The following is a 17817-nucleotide window of genomic DNA, read 5'->3' as shown; positions in this document are numbered from 1 at the left end:
GGAAAAGCAATGTTAACATTACACCACTGTTTATGAGAATGTCGCACTGTATGTAAACCTTTCTAATTGGGGAACAAGATAGCGTGTGTGAAGTGGCTGATAAAGTGGCTATATGCTAACTAATTTAACCAGCATATACGTTTCAATGGTCAAATGAAAGGTGAATCTTACATTTGAGTAATTGCTATGTCTGACTATGGACAAAATCAGTATGGGTGTAGGAGTGCATGTTACTCGTAAGCGTACCTTGCTATTAAAACCAATGAAATCATGGAAAGTGCTTTAGCAGTGAGGTAATGGGTTCTGGAAAATACACCCAGCAACAGCCTTGTAGCTGTGAAGTGTGAAACAAAGTTTCTGTGTGGGAAGAGGTTACTGTGAATGTTTTCTGTGAAAACCATGTCAGGAGTTTTGGCGTGTTGTCAGTTCAGAAAACTGGTATAAGTGGAAGTGGAATTGCAGTGGTTTTGTGTTTGGGTTGTTTTTTTTTTTTTAGGAAGACATTTTTAGTTGTACTAATCCAATGAGAGATTGATACTTTGCTCACCACAATTAGAAATTAACTAAAATAATTTGTGAAACTACAGCTGGTTGCTCTTTTCATTGTCTTAATTTAAACTCTTGTAATGGAGTGGCCACTGCAGGGCTAGAATTTCACTTAAGGCCTGAATCTGTCCTGAAAAACTGATAATTGTGCTTTTACCGCTTTTTGATAATGTGTCAACAGTGTCGGTTTGTATGTCAATTGTTTTAACTGAAACATATTTCTCTGAAAATGCAGGGCAAAACCCCCCAGATTTGCAAGTTAATATGGTCATGTCATTTCCAAAAGAAGAGAATAATCGTATGGTGCCAAAATGATGACTAGTGATAGGAGTTCATAGTATTGTTGGGTGTTTTAATATATCCATGTGGCAAGACATAATAATAATAAGCTAATAATACTTCAGGTAATAAGGAGGAAGTAAAAGCAAAGCAAACTGAATGGGATGAGAAATTTTCCTTTATCTCATTAAAGACGCTCTTGTTTCAGTAATTAGTAGGAGATACCTTCCAGTGTAAGTGGCTTCATTATGTCTCCATTACAAAGGTTTTAACACCCTATCCAAACGGCCAGCATTAAATACCTGAGCAATGGCAGGAGTACAAACTACAGTAGGCTGATCCAGTCTAATGTGGTTTATGTATATAGTTGTTTGTTTCTGTGCTCTATTAATCTGTGGCTCAGTGGGACAGTAGCATACAGAACTTGAGAGCAATAGCTGTAGATACTTCTGAGCAATCTGCAGTAACAAGTATGCAGACAGTCTAACTAAAAGTGGAACAGAGGCCACTGCTAAAAGTTTGGGTTGGTTTAAAGTGATAATGAAAACAGTAACCAGCACTCTCTTGTTCTCCCCAGCTCTGTTGTCCTGTCTTTTTCTAACTAGTAGTCATCAACTGGGAATCTCCCGAGATGTCTTCTGTAGTTGGTCTGTAGCTTGACTGTCTTAGAAGGAGGTTTCCTTACGTGCAAAGTTGTCTGCTGGTGCTGTGGTGTTTTTTTTTTTTTCCTAGCTTCCATTCTAGATTTGTGATCAGAAGACAGGAGGGGACATCCCTTTCAATCTTTCTCCTTTGCTTTCTTCCACTAACAAATGCTGAGATCTGACTGAAAACCCGTGAATTTGAAAGACTTGTTGATGTCTGACATCAGTGTTTCTTAAAACTCCTCTGTCCTTCAGATTCTCCTTAGAAATAGTTTACTTCAGTGGAGTGTGATAGAATGAGGATAGGTTTTTTTGTTTGTTTTGTCACACAAATATTTTTCATGTTAATCTTTAATTCTCTTGAGGAATGTGGCTAGTTCATGCTTTGGTTACCTACTCTTGGAACAACTGTTACCTAACTCTTTCAAGAACAGTATTCAGCCCAGAATCTTTATGAGCTTCTTGCAGAATTTGATCTTATTTTTTTGTTTAGTGAATGGTTGGCCATCCCTCTTCAAATTTAAGAAGATGTCGGTCAGCTCAGAATTTTCATTCTGGGAGAGGTCATGGATTTACTTTGTCATAAAATTTTGAATTTTGCATCTTCTAGAGTGCTGCTTGAACTTAAGTAGTGTTATGAGGGCTGGGTGGGCTTTTGCTGGTTTGCAGTGAATATTGACATGTCGAAGGGAAAAAGTGGTGTACCCATTTCGTATTTCACCTGGCTTGAATGGGGTCAGTTTATTTTGTGTAGGACTAGAGAGAGAGTATGTGCATGCTTAGTATTTGTGTGTCTCCATTAATTGACCTAAACTGATCTTTGGTAAAATTCTAAAGATGATACATCTTTTTCTGATCAAAATAGCATTTCTATATGTTAGTTTTTTATGATGAACTAAAGGAATCAGTTTTCCTATTAAGAGTATAGGAAGCACAACTAAAAGCTATAGAAGGTTCTTCTGCCAGAACTTTTTTTTTTCATTCAGGGAATGTTTTTTGCTAAAACTGCAATTTAGTCTTGTGATCTTATCGTAGTAAAAGCTATGAAGATTTGAATAACATGACAGTGTACTACCTTTATGGTTCCATTGATTGATCTCTCTCCTCCCCCTCCCTTTTATTCCTTGAGTTTATTCTGACCTTTAGTTTTTTCATAAGTGGTTTGATGGCATCTTGTGACAATTCATGTTAAAATGATTTCTCAAATAAGTTTTCTTGCTATGGATGAAAACACTTTTAAAATCGGGTGTTAATTGTGAGGGAAGCTAATGAAATAACCATGGATTTGCAAATAGTTCACTTCTCTTTCTTAGAACCACTGGACAAAAAACAAAACCAGATTGAAAAGGACAGATACAGTGTTTGGAGTCTAATAATAACTTTCTGAAATCTGTTGCCTTTGTTTGTCTTACAAATATTTATGAAGTCCATAAACTCATTTTTTCTGTTTGTGTTTTCAACTTCCACAAGAAGTTACCTTGCTCTGCTCATTGATCATGGATACAATGCAGGACATTACTTAAAAAAAATGATGATAATTCTTCACTCTTCTCTTAAACGCAGTAAATACTAGAGTGGTTTATGAAAAGTAGGACCAGGAGTTTAGCAGAGCAATTTTAATTGTTATGATTAGGTCTGTGTAGAAGGCAATTAGCTACTGCATGTTCACAGACGGCATCTAATTGCATCAACGTTATTTTAAGCTCTTGAGGGAAAAATCAGCAAATGGTTGTTTATTTTATGCTGTCATTGAAATTTGGAAATGTACTATCCCTAATGTTGCCTGTCTTGTTTCAGTTCTGTAGAAAGTGTTCTGAAAACACTTGTGAAGAGCTGCAGACCGTAAGTGTGTGTTTGTTGGGGTTTTCTTAAGCCTGTATCTTTAATATTACTTTAAGAGGGGGAAGAAAAGCGTTTAAAAAAAAAAAAAAGGAAAACAAAAATCCCACCCTACTAGTCATTCTTCGGCTGATGTTGGCCCAACTCATTTAAGAATTCTGGTGTGGAGGCTAGAGACTTTTCTGTTTTACTGCTTTATCAGCGATCAATACCTCAGGTTCATAGGTTGCTTAAAATGAAAACAAAATGGCAGGCATGTTCCATGTTATAATATTTAAACAAAGCGTAAGGCTGTTTGTTTGTTTTCTTTCTTTTTAACAGTCTTAGTGGAAAATCTGTTAATAGTTAGTTAAGCCAGGATATCACTAGATATAATGCCCTATTGCTTTTGCTCTTTTGTGCTGTTACTTTCACTGCCAATGCGTGTGCCTGAAGCAGTCTTACTCTCTGCACTAATTGACTTTGTTTTAGCAGCTTAAGATCCTACAAAGATGCAGAGAAGAGACTTGTTCTTTTAATTACTGTTCATATGACCATTTGTAGTTATCATCTGCTTTCATGGAAGCAGTTTTTTCACATACTGATGTTAGTCCATTGAGCGTTCCTATAGGAGATGCTGTTCAAACACATACTGTTAGCATGAGGAGCATCAGGATAAAATACCTTACGCTTCTCCCTAATATATATGGTTCTGTAGCTAAATAAACCTCCTTAGTTTTCAATGTTGATTTTTCTGATATCTGTTACGAATACAAGAATCACTGAAGCAGAGTTTTAAAAATGAATGTGTTATTTGTCTCTTGAAAATTATGGCTTAAGGTTGGGACGCTGATAAGGTTACTTCCAATTGGCCCCATATCAACTGCAATAATTATGTTGTATAAACAGTTGTGTATGGTATGCATTTTAAATACTGCAGTGAATGAATAAGTAGTTTCTTATAAAATAAATTAAATATCTGGCATTCTTGCAATGTTCTGATAAATGTTCCTCATGCCTTAAGTAATCTTTTTTTATATTGCATCAAATGTGAATAGTGGTTATTTGATTTTGACCGGCCTCTACAATGAAATGGTTTTCCATTGTAGAGAATCTTTTCTGATTCAACAAGACAAGAATTTTCTTACACTTGTAGTCTTAAAATGATGCACCATGATGTCCTTGATCTTAACTCTGTGTTTTGTGAAGATTAAGTGGAGTTGAGGACTGCCTGTCTGTTGCCCCTGGGTACATGGTCTTGCTGTAAACCTAAGATTTATGACAAATTAGTAGGTAGTTTTAAATATGTTTTTAAAAGACCCAAACTTTAAAGCCTGTGTATGTTCAATGTTTTCCTTGTTTTCAGATATTTTCCAGAAGATGCCACTGTGGAAATGCTGGATGAATGGAGGCCTTTAATGTGTCCATTTGATGTTACCATGCAAAAGGCTATTACCTACTTTGAACTATTTCTACCTACTACCCTTCCTCCAGAACTTCATCAGAAAGGTTTCAAGTGAGTGTAATTGAATGTCCATTGGTGTAGTGTTCTGTTGCAAATGCAAGCAATTAGCTTTTATGGGATGACTTGAAGTCAACCAGCAAGATGAATGGTGGCTTGAAACAGCAGTTTTGGAAGGAGTCAAGACAGAAATTCTGTCAGCATTCTTCTTTTGTAGAAGTAACCCAGGGGAATCTTAGTACCTGTTCTCTAATGAGTTCTGCCTTCTCTAGAGTAAAGCACACAGTACACAACAAAGCAAACTAAATTGAATTAAATGCGCTTTAATTCTGAAGGAACAGTCTCACCAAGTAAGAATCATTAACCATAGGACAGCTTTAAGTCCTTCCTTCTATTTAATTTGGAGTAGCTTCTGACGAGTCCTTCATGTAGGTTGAAGTACAGCTGTTACTGCAAATGTGGTATAGTGAGGTAGAGGTCTTCAGTTCACTGTCAAGATGTGGAAATGTGGGAGGTCGGAAGAGTGCTATAGGAAATGAGTTTGAGAATTAAAGGAGAAGCATTTACAGGATGGGACAGTATCTGGATCTTCTTTAAGGTAGGATTATTGAACTTTGAAACATAAGCCAGTGATGTTTACTGCACGTGGAGATTACTTAGGCTGGTTAGGTTAAAAGTACATTTGTGCTATAGGATTAGCGAACACTTCAAGGAAGGGAGTGAATACAATTTGTAAAGGTGAATTTAAATGAGACACGGGTGCGGAGGGTTTGCATCCTTGGCTTCAGGTGAATTCAGAATAGAAGCTGATGACACGTGTAACCATTGGTCAATAGGGACAAATTTTAGATTTTAAAGTAGAGGGAAATGAAGCGTTATTTATTTTCATCTGGTTTACTTGCATTGGGATGGCAATATGTAATGAAATGGCAAGGCCAAAGTAGGTAAGGAAACTCCTGTTGAAACACTTGTGTGAAAGGAGGGGATCAGAAAAGAGCAAGAGGAGGAGAGGTAAAAGAAGCATAGGCTGAAACTCAGGATCAGAGCTCGGATAGGGGGGGATGTTGTGGAGGCAAAGTGATACAAACATGTCCGCTTTGATCCCTGTTCTTATTGAATGAGTTGAGGAGCAGGTGAGTTCTTGCAACCACCTGCCAAAGTGAGGGAAAAATATCTAGTGAGGGAGCTGCTTTCACAATGTTAAAATTATTTTGATTCTGTTCTCTTGCAGGCTTTGGTTTGATGAGTTTATAGGCCTTTGGGTGTCAGTTCAAAATCTTCCCCAGTGGGAAGGGGTAAGTATTTACTTTTCACCTATGCTAGAAGAAATCTATTTAAATATTCCTACAACGTGCTTGCAAGGCATTGAAGCCAAGCAGTGATATAATGGATTTTTTTCCTTCTACTTTAACTAGTACAAGAAAGCAGAGACAATAATTTCAAGATTGTTAGCAAGCAATTACTGGCTGAACAAATGAGACTGCACTTGTGCTTGGTGAACATTGTTTAATGGCTTGGGCAGCTTTTCTTTCCAGCCTTGGGAAGGCTGGCATTTTCCAAACTGCCTGCTAACGCTTACAATGATGCCAAGTGCTATTGAGACTTCTGTAAATTATAATTCTGTAGAGTCCCATCTTCTATATCTTAACAGATCTTTCATGATCCCTAATTTTGAGTCGTAATGCTTTGTCTTGACTGCAATGAGTTGTTGTCATCTTTATTTTAGATACAGTAAAGAACTTGTACTCCCCTTGGCCAAAAATACCATTGGGCTATATCTTTCAAGGAAAGTAGTCTACCATGTACCTGTCTGCCTTTTTTGTGTCTCTCCTATGACTAGATACAAACTTGGGAAAGGGAAGTCTCATTCTTGAGACGATGCCACCAGCAGCTTAGGTGCTATTGTTGTTAGCTGACCTATGCCTTGGCTTTGCTGCAGTGAAACTTGGCATATTACCAGATTTTTTCCATACTCTGTATGAACATAAGCTCATTGACCATCTGGCTCCTTTTACTAATCTCCTGTCTATATACACAAGGAGGACTTCTAGGTATCTCTGGAGAAGGCTGATTTCCAAAACACTATTGAATGCTACCTTTGTAGCACGTTCCATTTCTGGCAGTTTCTTTGTGAAAAGTCTTGTGTTTAGGTCTTTCTACTTTGAGTTATGCTTCATCACAAATAAAGGAAGGCAGCCTTTGTTCCAGCAGTTGGCAATTGTCCAGGTTTGAACAGGGGCGATTGCCAAAGTTTTATCTGAGATTGTCTGTAGACACTCGTACATCTTTCTGATGGCTATCCAAAAAAATCACAATTCTGTCTACCCTTTCTGACAGAAAGATGACAACCTGCACTTTAATATCATGATTTGGTTTGTTTCTGTCAAAAGGTTTAACAAATAATCATAAACAGTCTTTCATAAGTTATCTCTGCTATTTTTTCCCTCTTCCACTGTATTCTGACAGTTTGCTTGGAAGGCCCGAACAATTTTTTTTTCTCCCCCTTCTTATTTCCTTTGCTATCTTGTCCGCTTCTGAAGGGCAGGCTTGTTAATTTGACCAAGCTTGGATGCAGATAACTAGACATATGGGTTCTGACTATGCAATCCAATTTAAGCCTCTGTACACTGCAAGCTTTTTCTCAGCTTGCTTTGGCAGGAGTTAGGCTTGCTGTTTGAAGGAGAGCTATAGAATCGATTGCCTTTGTGCATAGGAAGGATTTTTTTCAGTGAGTATTTCCTAGTATCAAAGAAAAAATGTAGATAATTTAAGAAAATATAACACTTGTCTTCAGGCTGTGTCAGATATGACTGTCCTGAATTGAATTTGTGGGATTTCCGAAGCTATCTTGTCCTTCAGACTGAGAGGTGAACTGTTCTGTGAATATCTGTCTCTGAATTAGGCAGGATTATTTAAGGCCCTTCCCTTTGGCTTTGCCATAGATCCAAGATACTGACAGAAGCATGAAGACTCTTGGAGACCTCATCGGTGTTTCCATATTTGGACAAGCTCATAAAAGGAGCGTTGGTAGATTACATGCTTTCTCACGGTCAGGATATGAGAGTGAGACTTCACCTTCTTTTTTGTTTAGTCCTGATAACTCTCTTTCCTGAGCACATCTTTGAGTTCCCTTTTGGACTCATGGTGATGGAATATCTAATTCTTCATAGTCACGTACTGCTATCCTGTCTGACTGCTAATGCCTGTGACCTTTACAAGCCACAGATCTGTGTATAAACCAAAGCTTACAAATTTGACAGCCATCAGCGCAGACAAGCGCACTTTAAGTAGGACGGATCCTGCAAAAGCTAAACAGTCCTTCAAGATGTGTTGGTTGAATTTTCTTCAATGTCTATATATAGATGCTATTTTAGGCCACTGTCCACATTCAGCTCACATGAGAGCTCCAGTGGTGACGAAGCACCATGAGATGAATTGACAATCATATGTGCTTGTTAAGCTGCTCCAGCTGAGTTACTGTGGAATGTGTGCGTGGCTGTCACTTCCTGATTGAAGTTATCACGAACCAGGATGAGGCATTGGCAGCCAAAGTGGATAGCATAGGGCCCTTGCCCTTGCCAGAAAGTGTTTTGTCTTTGGATACCTGTCTATTCTCTTCCCAAACCTCCTATCTTCTACAGATCCTGTCTCTCTCCTTCCTGCATATAAGAGGATTCCTAATTTGTGTGTTGGCAGGGTTCCATTCTTCAGAATGTTCCTTAGGGCATATCCAGTAAGCAATCCGAATAGTCTTCTGTGCAAAGGCTGTGAAAGTAGGTAACAGGTTTCTGTTAGAGAAGTCGGTGAAATCACCAAACTAGAGCCTGTTCTGTTATGAGACTTTTGCTTTGCTTAAGCTGTGTTGTGGGTTTGCTGGGAAATCTCTCTTTTGTCACTTGGAGTTTGTTCCAAATTTTGCTACAGAAAAGAATAGTCTGCTACGCCCAGTTGATTAAATGGTGGTAGCGTTTGAAGGACTCTGAAGCTTAGTACAGGTGTCTTTCTGTAAGCTAATACCGGGCGTCTTCTGATCTCTGGAAGCTGTTCAAAAAGGGGAAAAAAGGCTCAGAGTGGCTCAAGAGGAAAAGAAATTTCTTAGCAAAAGCTGAAGTGGTTGACACCATATAGCTCAAGTATAAGTTTGTTGTTCATCTACTGTTCTTCAGAGTTGTTTTAACAATAAACAGTTGAGAAATAAAATGATAGTGAATGCTTTCTTCATATTAATTCACAGAGCAGGGACAAAGGGGGAGTGTCACTATACCTTCTAAAAGTACTGTTAGTATGTCTTCACTTTTTTTTTGTTTTTATTTTTTTTTTAAATTGAAGACGTGGGGGTGTATATTTTGACAGGCTGCCCCTCCCAGAACTTAGGTCAGAATTACCTGCTCTTTAAGTGCTCAGATGAGTAGTGAGTTAGAATCCTGAAGGTAAGAATTCAGATGCATTATGAAATATGGTATTAGTGGCTTCTGATAGAGTGAAATCTCCCTTTAAAAGTGCTTTAATGCAGCTTTTATCGTGCATCTACAAAGTAGATTGAGGGGTTTGTGCATCTTTTATTATAAATATATCCTAATGAATATTTCCTTCTTTTATGGTTGTTTTCAGCATCTAGTAAATCTTTTTGCTCGCTTGGCCACTGACAACATTGGGTACATAGACTGGGATCCGTATGTACCAAAGGTAATATTTCTCATTTTATGAAATTATTTTGTTTACTTTGAGCTAAGTCTTCAGTGTTACTATACTAAGAATAACTCATATTCCCTGTAAGTGTCTTATACTGCAGTGGCCCAGTTTTACAAATTTCAAATTAATTCATTTGAAGACCTAAGTTGAACTTTGAAAATTCAAGCCATCTTTTTGTAACAGACAGCATTGAAAGTTGTTATGGTTATCACCTGACTCAAAACCAAACCAAAGCAACAACGTACCTTACTATACAAGTGCTGTCCGATGGTATGGGATTCCCTGTGCTTATGAAAATGGCCCTTAATGATATTCTTTTGATAAATAATATGTATGATGTTTTAAGTCTTTAAGTTTATGAATTTTTTTAAAGATGTTCATAGCAGTTATATTGTTTAAAAAATCCCAAAACCACCAAGCACCTTTTGATTAGAAAATTTAATTTATGCTAGTTTTATGGCATAAATTATTTCATGCCAATTTTTTTCTTATTTTTTCCCAGATTTTTACCAGAATTTTGAGGAGTTTAAATCTTCCAGTGGGAAGCAATCAAGTTGTTGTTCCAAGATTCTTAACAAATGCCTATGATGTAGGTCATGCGGTAATGTGGATCACAGCCATGATGGTTAGTACCTTTTCATAAAGTGAAACAAAAACTAATGCAAAGCTTTAAGCAAGTACGTATTTAAAATGAATTTTTGTTCTGTTTAGCTCACTGCAGAAGCATGTTTTTAGGCTATCTTCTGTCCAAGTTTTGTTTTAAAACACCTTGTTTTGTGGTCAGTTTGGAATATGTATGGAAAGGTTTATTTCACAGCCGCTGTCTGTGGCGTTCTGGAAATGAACAATTAGCTACAAGTGCCCCTGTGAATACACACTCGGGACCTGCTGAACAATTGAAACACTCTTTTTAGGGTGAACCTCATTGGATCGGATGGAGAGAACTTGCTACTTAGTGCTGAGCTGAGAGGGGGGAGGGAGGAAATTGCAGATGTGATTTGATGCTTCGAGGTGTTGCTGTGATAAGTGGGAGTGCTCCCTTGTACCTCATGCTACTCTGTTACCTGTTCATTTTAACTTAGGCTGTGTAATAAAATTCTGTGTTTTATTTTTTTCAGGGTGGACCAAGTAAACTAGTGCAGAAGCATTTGTCTGGGTTGTTCAATAGCATTGCCTCTTTTTACCATCCTTCAAATAATGGGCGCTGGCTGGTGAGTTTTTTTGCCTATCAAGACAATAACTTTGGCTGTAATTTCAATGATCAAACCTGTCAAATCAAACATGTTGATAGATGCACTATGTGGTCCAACAGCCAGATTGTCTGTTGGTTGTATAATATTTTGAGGCTTTAATTTTCAAGATAGGCAATTGTACTGCCACTCAAATCATACTTTTATTCTTATGTCAGGACCAGAGCTAATGGGAGTATTCTTCAAGCATCTAACCCAAGTGCAGTTTAGAAGTCCAAAACTAAACATCTAATTCATATGTACCTAGGAAAAAAGTCAACACTTTAAAGGAGGGTGATATACAGCATCAATATTACTTGTGTGACGTAGCTTTTGTTTTACTGACCTACTGTCTCCAAGTTATCAAAATCTAGTTTTGATTAACCAAAGCAAAAAAAAAAAAAAAAATTTTAATGCATATCTAGTTTGACGAAGCATAATTTTTGGAGGTGTAGCTAGTGGAGTTTTCTGCTACAGAATGTAAGGATCTGCCTGTGGTAGCTGGTAGAAAGTATGCATAAAAATAGCAAGGCTGGTCAAAGCAGTGTCAGAGGAGCTGACTTGTTCTAGAATAGGATATTTGCATACCTGTGTGCAGAGAATGCTCTCGAAGGTGTCCTAATTACTGGTAAGTAATCTTGATTCTTGACTATATCCTTTGTGTGTGTATATTCATGATTTTCTGAATCACAAGACATAGTTCTGGCAGCATAATTGATAGTATTTTGGGAACTGAAGTTTAATGACAAATTGTGAACATGGTATTTTAGAGTTCTGAGTTTTCTCTTATTGCAGTTATGTAATTTCAAGATACTGGCTTACTAATTGGCTGTTGTGCACTTAGCTCAGGTTCTGCTACTGCCAAGTAATTGAATAGCATTTCTTGTATATTCAACAGAACAAACTGATGAAACTACTTCAAAGATTACCGAGTGGTGTTGTCAGAAGGCTTCATCGTGAGCGCTACAAGAAAATGACTTGGTTAACTCCTGTGCCTGATAGTCATAAACTTACTGATCAGGATGTTACAGACTTTGTAGAATGCATTATTCAACCTGTTCTTCTGGCTATGTTTAGTAAAACTGGAAGCCTGGAGGCTGCCCAAGCCTTGCAGAACCTTGCACTGATGCGTCCTGAATTAGTAATTCCACCAGTACTTGAGAAGTAAGTTCTGCAGAAACATTACAACTTCCCTGTTCCCTTCCCAACAAATAAATAGACAAAGCAGTCGTATTCAATGATAAGCAATTTCCTTGCTGTGAATGAATGCTTGCAGTGAGAGGAGCTCTTCATACACACCCCTGAGCAATTACCTGAGTCAGGACAGGGAGTGAGGGAGGACTTTGGGTTTTGTTTTATTTTGTTTTATTTTTGAACAGCTAGCAAATGGAATAGTTCTGAGAGCTGTTCCCAGCTTGTGCAATACAGGGTAGCCCCCAGATGGTTGCATTGCAGTTAACATTTTGTGGGCAGAGCAGTTGAAAACGCAACTTTGTACCCTTTATTTGTGAGCCACCTTGTACTTTCTCACTAGCTTTCAGTTGGGCCAAATGTAAATGGGGGTATTGTGTGTTTCTGTTTTGTGTCAGAGTATGTTACAGTTATGGATTGTTTAAAATTACTGTCAGTGCTTCTGACTTCATAAGCAAATCACTAAAGTATATGCTCATGTACAATGCTTAGTTTGTACTATTACTAATGCCTTGGTGCCTGAAATTCCAAATTAAAAATGTAACTCCTTCCAGCCCCAATGAAAAGCTTTCTTCCTAGTCCCTATCTGTATTCCCCCTCCTATGCAGGCTTTTGTAATTTAACACCTTGTATTGTAAAAACAGTGGAGAAGCGGGTTTGTCTTGAAGAGCCAGTCCCGTGTTCCAAACCTTGCTGACTCAACTGTTAGTAAAAACTTGGTGAATCTGCTCTTACATGAAAACGTTTCAGGCTTAGCAGCTCTAAGAAGGACAGCAATGGGTGGCTGTATGGGGTATGACTACTTTTTCTGTTTTGAGAGCAGTCTGAACGTCTGCTCAGTTGTTCAAACTATCACTGGTATGTTTGCCTTGGCGGCAGTTCTGAATTAATTTGTTGAGTAAATGTAGGTCCTTTATGCTTTGGGTGATGTAGGGCAGGGGTAGCACTACGGCTCGTTTGAACTGTAGGTTGTTGATAACAGTAGGAAGTGTTATGCAGTTTGCTAAAAACTACTTACTGTGATTTTTAAACTTTTTTTTTTTTGTTACACTAACTTAACAGGTTTTTATAAAAAAGGTATGGACTTTAATGTAGCATTAAGTAATAATATATCCCTTATATGTTTAGAGGCAGTCAAGGCAAGTTTTCATGCTTGCCACAAGAACCTTACACTTGTAAGTACACAGCTGAAAGTTCGAACAAGAAAATTATCATAGCTTTGAATCTAGGAGCCCATGCAGTTATTGATGCCTATGCTGCAACTGCCAACAAAGTACTTCATCCTGAATTTGTTTGGAATAGGACTGACCAAATGAAAGGAACGTTTTCTAGTACAGCGATGTTAAGTGCATTGGAAAAAGATTAGAAAAAAATTTTGGAACCATTGACTAGCTTGGATTTTTCTTGCAGAAATTTTGTACCCTTTAACATGTGCAATAATCCACTTTTCTTTGAAGACTTTAGAAACATTATTGTTCCTAATATGGCTGGTCTTAAACTTTATAGAACATATCCTGCACTTGAGACATTGACAGAACCTCATCAGCTCACAGCTACTTTAAGCTGTGTAATTGGAGTAGCTCGAAGTCTGGTGTCGGGGGGGAAGTGGTTTCCTGAAGGTCCGACACACATGCTACCTCTACTGATGAGAGCGTTGCCTGGAGTGGATCCGAATGACTTCAGCAAGTGTATGGTGAGTGTATGAATCTTACCTTTTTTTTTTTTTTTTTTTTTTTAAAGAAGATAGCTAGCCAACTAGTTCACTCTGAAAGCTTTTCTTTTTTATATTCATATGAAATAAAGTAACACATGTTTCCAGAAATTCTTAACCTGATTTTGTTCCTGCACAGTTTCATTTGTAAAAAGTTAGTATTACAAGCCTCTAACTTACAGTAATGCTTTTGCCTTGTTGGACAATGCGAAGTGAATCTTTAACACCATATTGTGCTAAGCATTGTACTGACTTTTTGGGCAGCTCTGAAAAACAAAATAAAATAGATGTTCCAAAGCTCCTAGCAAATATTCCTAGTCTTTTAAGCTCAATAGGAAGACCTTTATCACCAGGTTTTCATTACATTAGGTCTTAAAAACCCCATCTTCAGGAATTCATATTAATTGACTATTCAAACAATGTAAACGTTATAGGGTTTTTGTAGCTTTAAAGTTCAGCGTAAACTAAGTGCTACTTCACTCAGAAAATTGAGGGGGTTTTGCTCAGTGCTGACTGGTAAGTTTTATTTATTAAATCAGAAATAACGATTGAAGTTTTGGGGTGGAAGAATTAGGCTAAGGATTTTTTTTTTAATGTAATGGTTTGCCTTTGCTCCCATACCTTAATTGCAAAAGCTTTTTAATGTGTAGAATACAGTAATACTTTACTAAAGAGCTGTTTGCAACTCTCAACAGATTACATTCCAGTTCATTGCAACATTTTCTACTTTGGTGCCTTTAGTAGATTGTTCATCTGTATTGCAAGAAAGAGATGATCTTTCAGAGGTAAGAGTGCTGTGCAGTTACAAAAACAAAATGATAATCTAGTTTTCAATTTGATTTCTAGCAATGTAATAATCTTGTCAGAACTGTAACAGGCTTGCTGCTCTCTGTCGTATACATAAAACTACGTTAAACAAAAATGCAGCTGAAAAACAAGGATGTGGATCATGCTCGCTTCTGGTCAGTGTGGTAGAGCTGACATCAGTGTGCAAGTTGGCCATGTATTCTTAGCATTGCTGCTTAGTGATAGATTGTACAGATGTTAAACTCAAGCAGTTTTTATTTTTATGTCAAAACTTGTCTGCTCAAGGCCCTGTGTAGTGTAATTTGACTCTGAGCTTGCCCTGCTTTGAGTAGGCGGTTGGACTACATCGTGTCCAGAGGTCCTTTGCCATCTAAATTTTTCTGAGGCTAATAAAATGGCAGCTGCCTTACCATTAAATTTTTGAACCTTGTTGTCATCATAAAACATTAAGGCAAAAATAAGGAAAACCAAAAAAAAGCAGATGACTACAGTGTTGCAGTAAGATGTGTATACATCATTTCTAGGTTAAAACTAGTCCAGCTTAGAATGAGGTAAAAGGTAAGTGATTGAAGGAATTTGGTCTCCTGTTGAAAACTTCATGTGTGTTAAAACAACAAACAAAACTAAAAGGCCCCCAGCTGTTTTATTTTTCAAAAAACTAATGCACTCTAACTTTTCAGGGCTGTTTTCCCTCTGTGGGAAATAATTTCAAAACACTTGCACCTCTTTAAAGTGTTCCTGCAGTCATGCTTCTCTTTCCTGATTAAGATTCTATTGCTTTATCTTCAAGTGCCTGTTAATCTCTTCCAATCAAGAGATAGTAACATCATTAGCCTGTAGGCCTCATCTCCCTCTTCTGTGTTTTATCCTTCTCTGTCCCTTTGTCATTAGACATGGTCACCCCACTTGTGTGCTGCTTTGCAGTGCCATTGGTATATGTGTCTAGTTCCAGAGCTCCTTGCGCTCCATTCTACAGCATTGTTCTAATACTTTGTCCTTTTCTTTTTCACGTAGCAAAAAATACGGGAGAGAATGGGAAATACTTTCTGTTTCTCTGCTTACCACTAGGCTTTTGATACAGCAGTGAAGCACAGATAGTGAAGCTGTATCTGGCATAGTACAAATGAGGCAACAGCAGTGTCTGCTGTGGTAGTTGAAACTGCCCTATAAAATGTCTCATCCACTGCTGTAAGTCTCTCGTAGCTCTGAGAACAGCTAGTAGCTACAGATTGCACAGATTCTGGCTGCTCAGCTGCTGGAAGAAGGGTAATTTCATTGCCTCAGAGCTGCAGCACTCAAAAATTAACAGAGGAGTTTGTGCGCTGGATGTTTAATATAAATATGTCAGCACAGCCAATTCTGCCACCACAGTTGGCACTCACTGACCTCCTGCTGGAAAGGAGGATCAGTCATAAGGCCAAAGGTTGTATCCATGGAGGCAGACCTGATTTTACCCTGAGAGGTTATTTGGCTAAACATCAAGGACAGGAAATTTGATAGGACAGTGTTAAAAAAAAAAAAAATTAAGAAATGCAGTAATTGTTTCATGTGGTGTACTTGAGACTATACAAGCTTTGATGGGAAATTTGCTGTGGTATGTCATTTAAAAATTGCAAGTGTTTTTGAAGTAGTTAATATCAGAAATAAAGTTTATCTTATGCTTCCTTAAGAAAAGCCAATCTTTTTTGCTTCTTTTGCATTGGAAAACTGTAGGTGGAACGAGAATTGTGCTCTGCGACTGCTGAATTTGAGGATTTTGTACTACAGTTTATGGATAGGTAAGCAAGCTAAGGGTAGGTGAAACCTTGGCATGAAGAACTTAATAAAACTTTCAAGTTCCACTTACTGAAATTGTTCTTACTGTATTTGTGTAGGTGTTTTGGACTTATAGAGAGCAGTACACTAGAACAAACCAGAGAGGAGACTGAAACTGAGAAAATGACTCATCTAGAGAGTCTAGTGGAATTAGGTCTCTCTTCTACTTTCAGTACAATCCTTACTCAGTGTTCAAAGGATATTTTTAAGGTATGTAGCTTTCCATCTAACTTTGAGGCTGATTCTTTTATTGTGAAAGACTGGTGCATTCAGATTGTTCCTTCCTTCATTGTCCTGTTGTGAACATTGATGTTTAACCAAGGAAGGGGCTGGGGGGATAAGTTTAGGACTTGGTGTCAATTTGCTTTATTTTATATGCATCAATACATGCTTTTAGGTTCTTGATGCTCTCTTAAGAGAAATCATCCTAACACCTTATTTTATCACATTATCTGATTTTTCATGTCTTTTGATGGTAATGCTAACCTACCCAATCCCCTGCTTCCCTTTTCTCTCCCTTTCCCTACCACTTCTTCAGCTAGGCAAAATAAGCTGTTCGGGGAGCCACATGGCTAATGGGATCAGAAAAATTAGCTGGATTAAAGTAACTCTGCGGGAGGGGGGTGGAGAATCCATGTTGTTACATGGACAGATTCTTTCCTTGCAGGTTAGGTTAACACATTTTAATCTGTTTATATTATGTTATGCATATATTTGGAGATTCTGGGTTTTGTACATTTTGAACCATTGCCTTGGACACTTTGATTTAGTTTGGAACCTTTTGGTTAATGTAAATCTTAAGTTAATTCTTCATTGTCGTTGAGTATTTAATTTGTTGTTTTCCTGATTGTTCATTATTAATCATGTGTGATCTACACTGTGTATAGTTCAGCTCGCCTTGCAAGGTATTGGATGGCAATAAGCCGCTTTAAAATGTGGTGGCCGCTTAAATAGTTGATAGTTAATTCCCTATTTATTTGTTAACTAAGGGACGTCTTGGCTTTACTTCACCTGTGAAATAGCATAGCTTTCCTTTCAGCAGACTGTGACTTACTCAGGGAGAACTGTTTTTCTGTGTAGTTTCTCAGAAACACCCCAAGCTTGCATTAGTCAACAAGGTTTATCTGACCTCTTTTCTTGCCAGAGTAAACATTTGAGAAGTGTCTCCAATCTCCAGCTGAAGGCAGTGTCCCATTATGTCACCAGTTAAAGCACTGTGTTTTGTCTATAAACTCGGGGGGGGGGGGGGAGGGGGGGGGGGCGGGGAACAGGGGCATATAGACCTTCCTGTACTTGAATTATTGTAATGATAGTGGATGCTGTCATGTATTTTCCTGTTACAGTGTGTTACTGTAACTGACTATTGTAATAAATAAGAAGGAAAAAAATGTGAAAATCTGCAAACAAACTATTTTGACAAACCTTTTGTCATTGCTACTTCTGTAGCAACGTTTATTCTTCTGCTCAAGGCAGTAGATGTACAGCTAGACGTAGGTGTTGCGTAGAGCACAAGTCTTGTACTGATAACATTTAGGATTTTTTTCCTGAGCAGTTGTTATTCACACAAGTTTTTAATATTCCTATTCTGTAGCATTGTCAGCTTTGATTGCGGTGCTAATTACA

General features: G+C 37.8%; 1 protein-coding gene across 1 annotated transcript in view; it reads left to right on the top strand.

The window, feature by feature from the left end:
* The window catches only part of PSME4 (proteasome activator subunit 4), a 69514-nt gene that overhangs the window by 10871 nt on the left and 40826 nt on the right, over window positions 1-17817 (top strand). The window contains exons 4-14 of the mRNA XM_086482273.1: window positions 3267-3311; window positions 4654-4803; window positions 5981-6044; window positions 9361-9435; window positions 9944-10066; window positions 10560-10652; window positions 11569-11834; window positions 13368-13554; window positions 14268-14357; window positions 16093-16157; window positions 16254-16404. Coding sequence (XP_086338399.1) covers window positions 3267-3311; window positions 4654-4803; window positions 5981-6044; window positions 9361-9435; window positions 9944-10066; window positions 10560-10652; window positions 11569-11834; window positions 13368-13554; window positions 14268-14357; window positions 16093-16157; window positions 16254-16404 — 1309 coding nt within the window. The remainder of the gene's footprint in view (window positions 1-3266; window positions 3312-4653; window positions 4804-5980; window positions 6045-9360; window positions 9436-9943; window positions 10067-10559; window positions 10653-11568; window positions 11835-13367; window positions 13555-14267; window positions 14358-16092; window positions 16158-16253; window positions 16405-17817) is intronic.

This window comes from Leptosomus discolor, chromosome 2 (assembly GCF_034619465.1).
Source record: "Leptosomus discolor isolate bLepDis1 chromosome 2, bLepDis1.hap2, whole genome shotgun sequence".
NCBI lineage: Eukaryota > Metazoa > Chordata > Aves > Leptosomiformes > Leptosomidae > Leptosomus > Leptosomus discolor.
The sequence above is the reverse complement of the archived record's forward strand: the minus strand, read 5'-3'. Positions and strand labels throughout refer to the sequence as shown.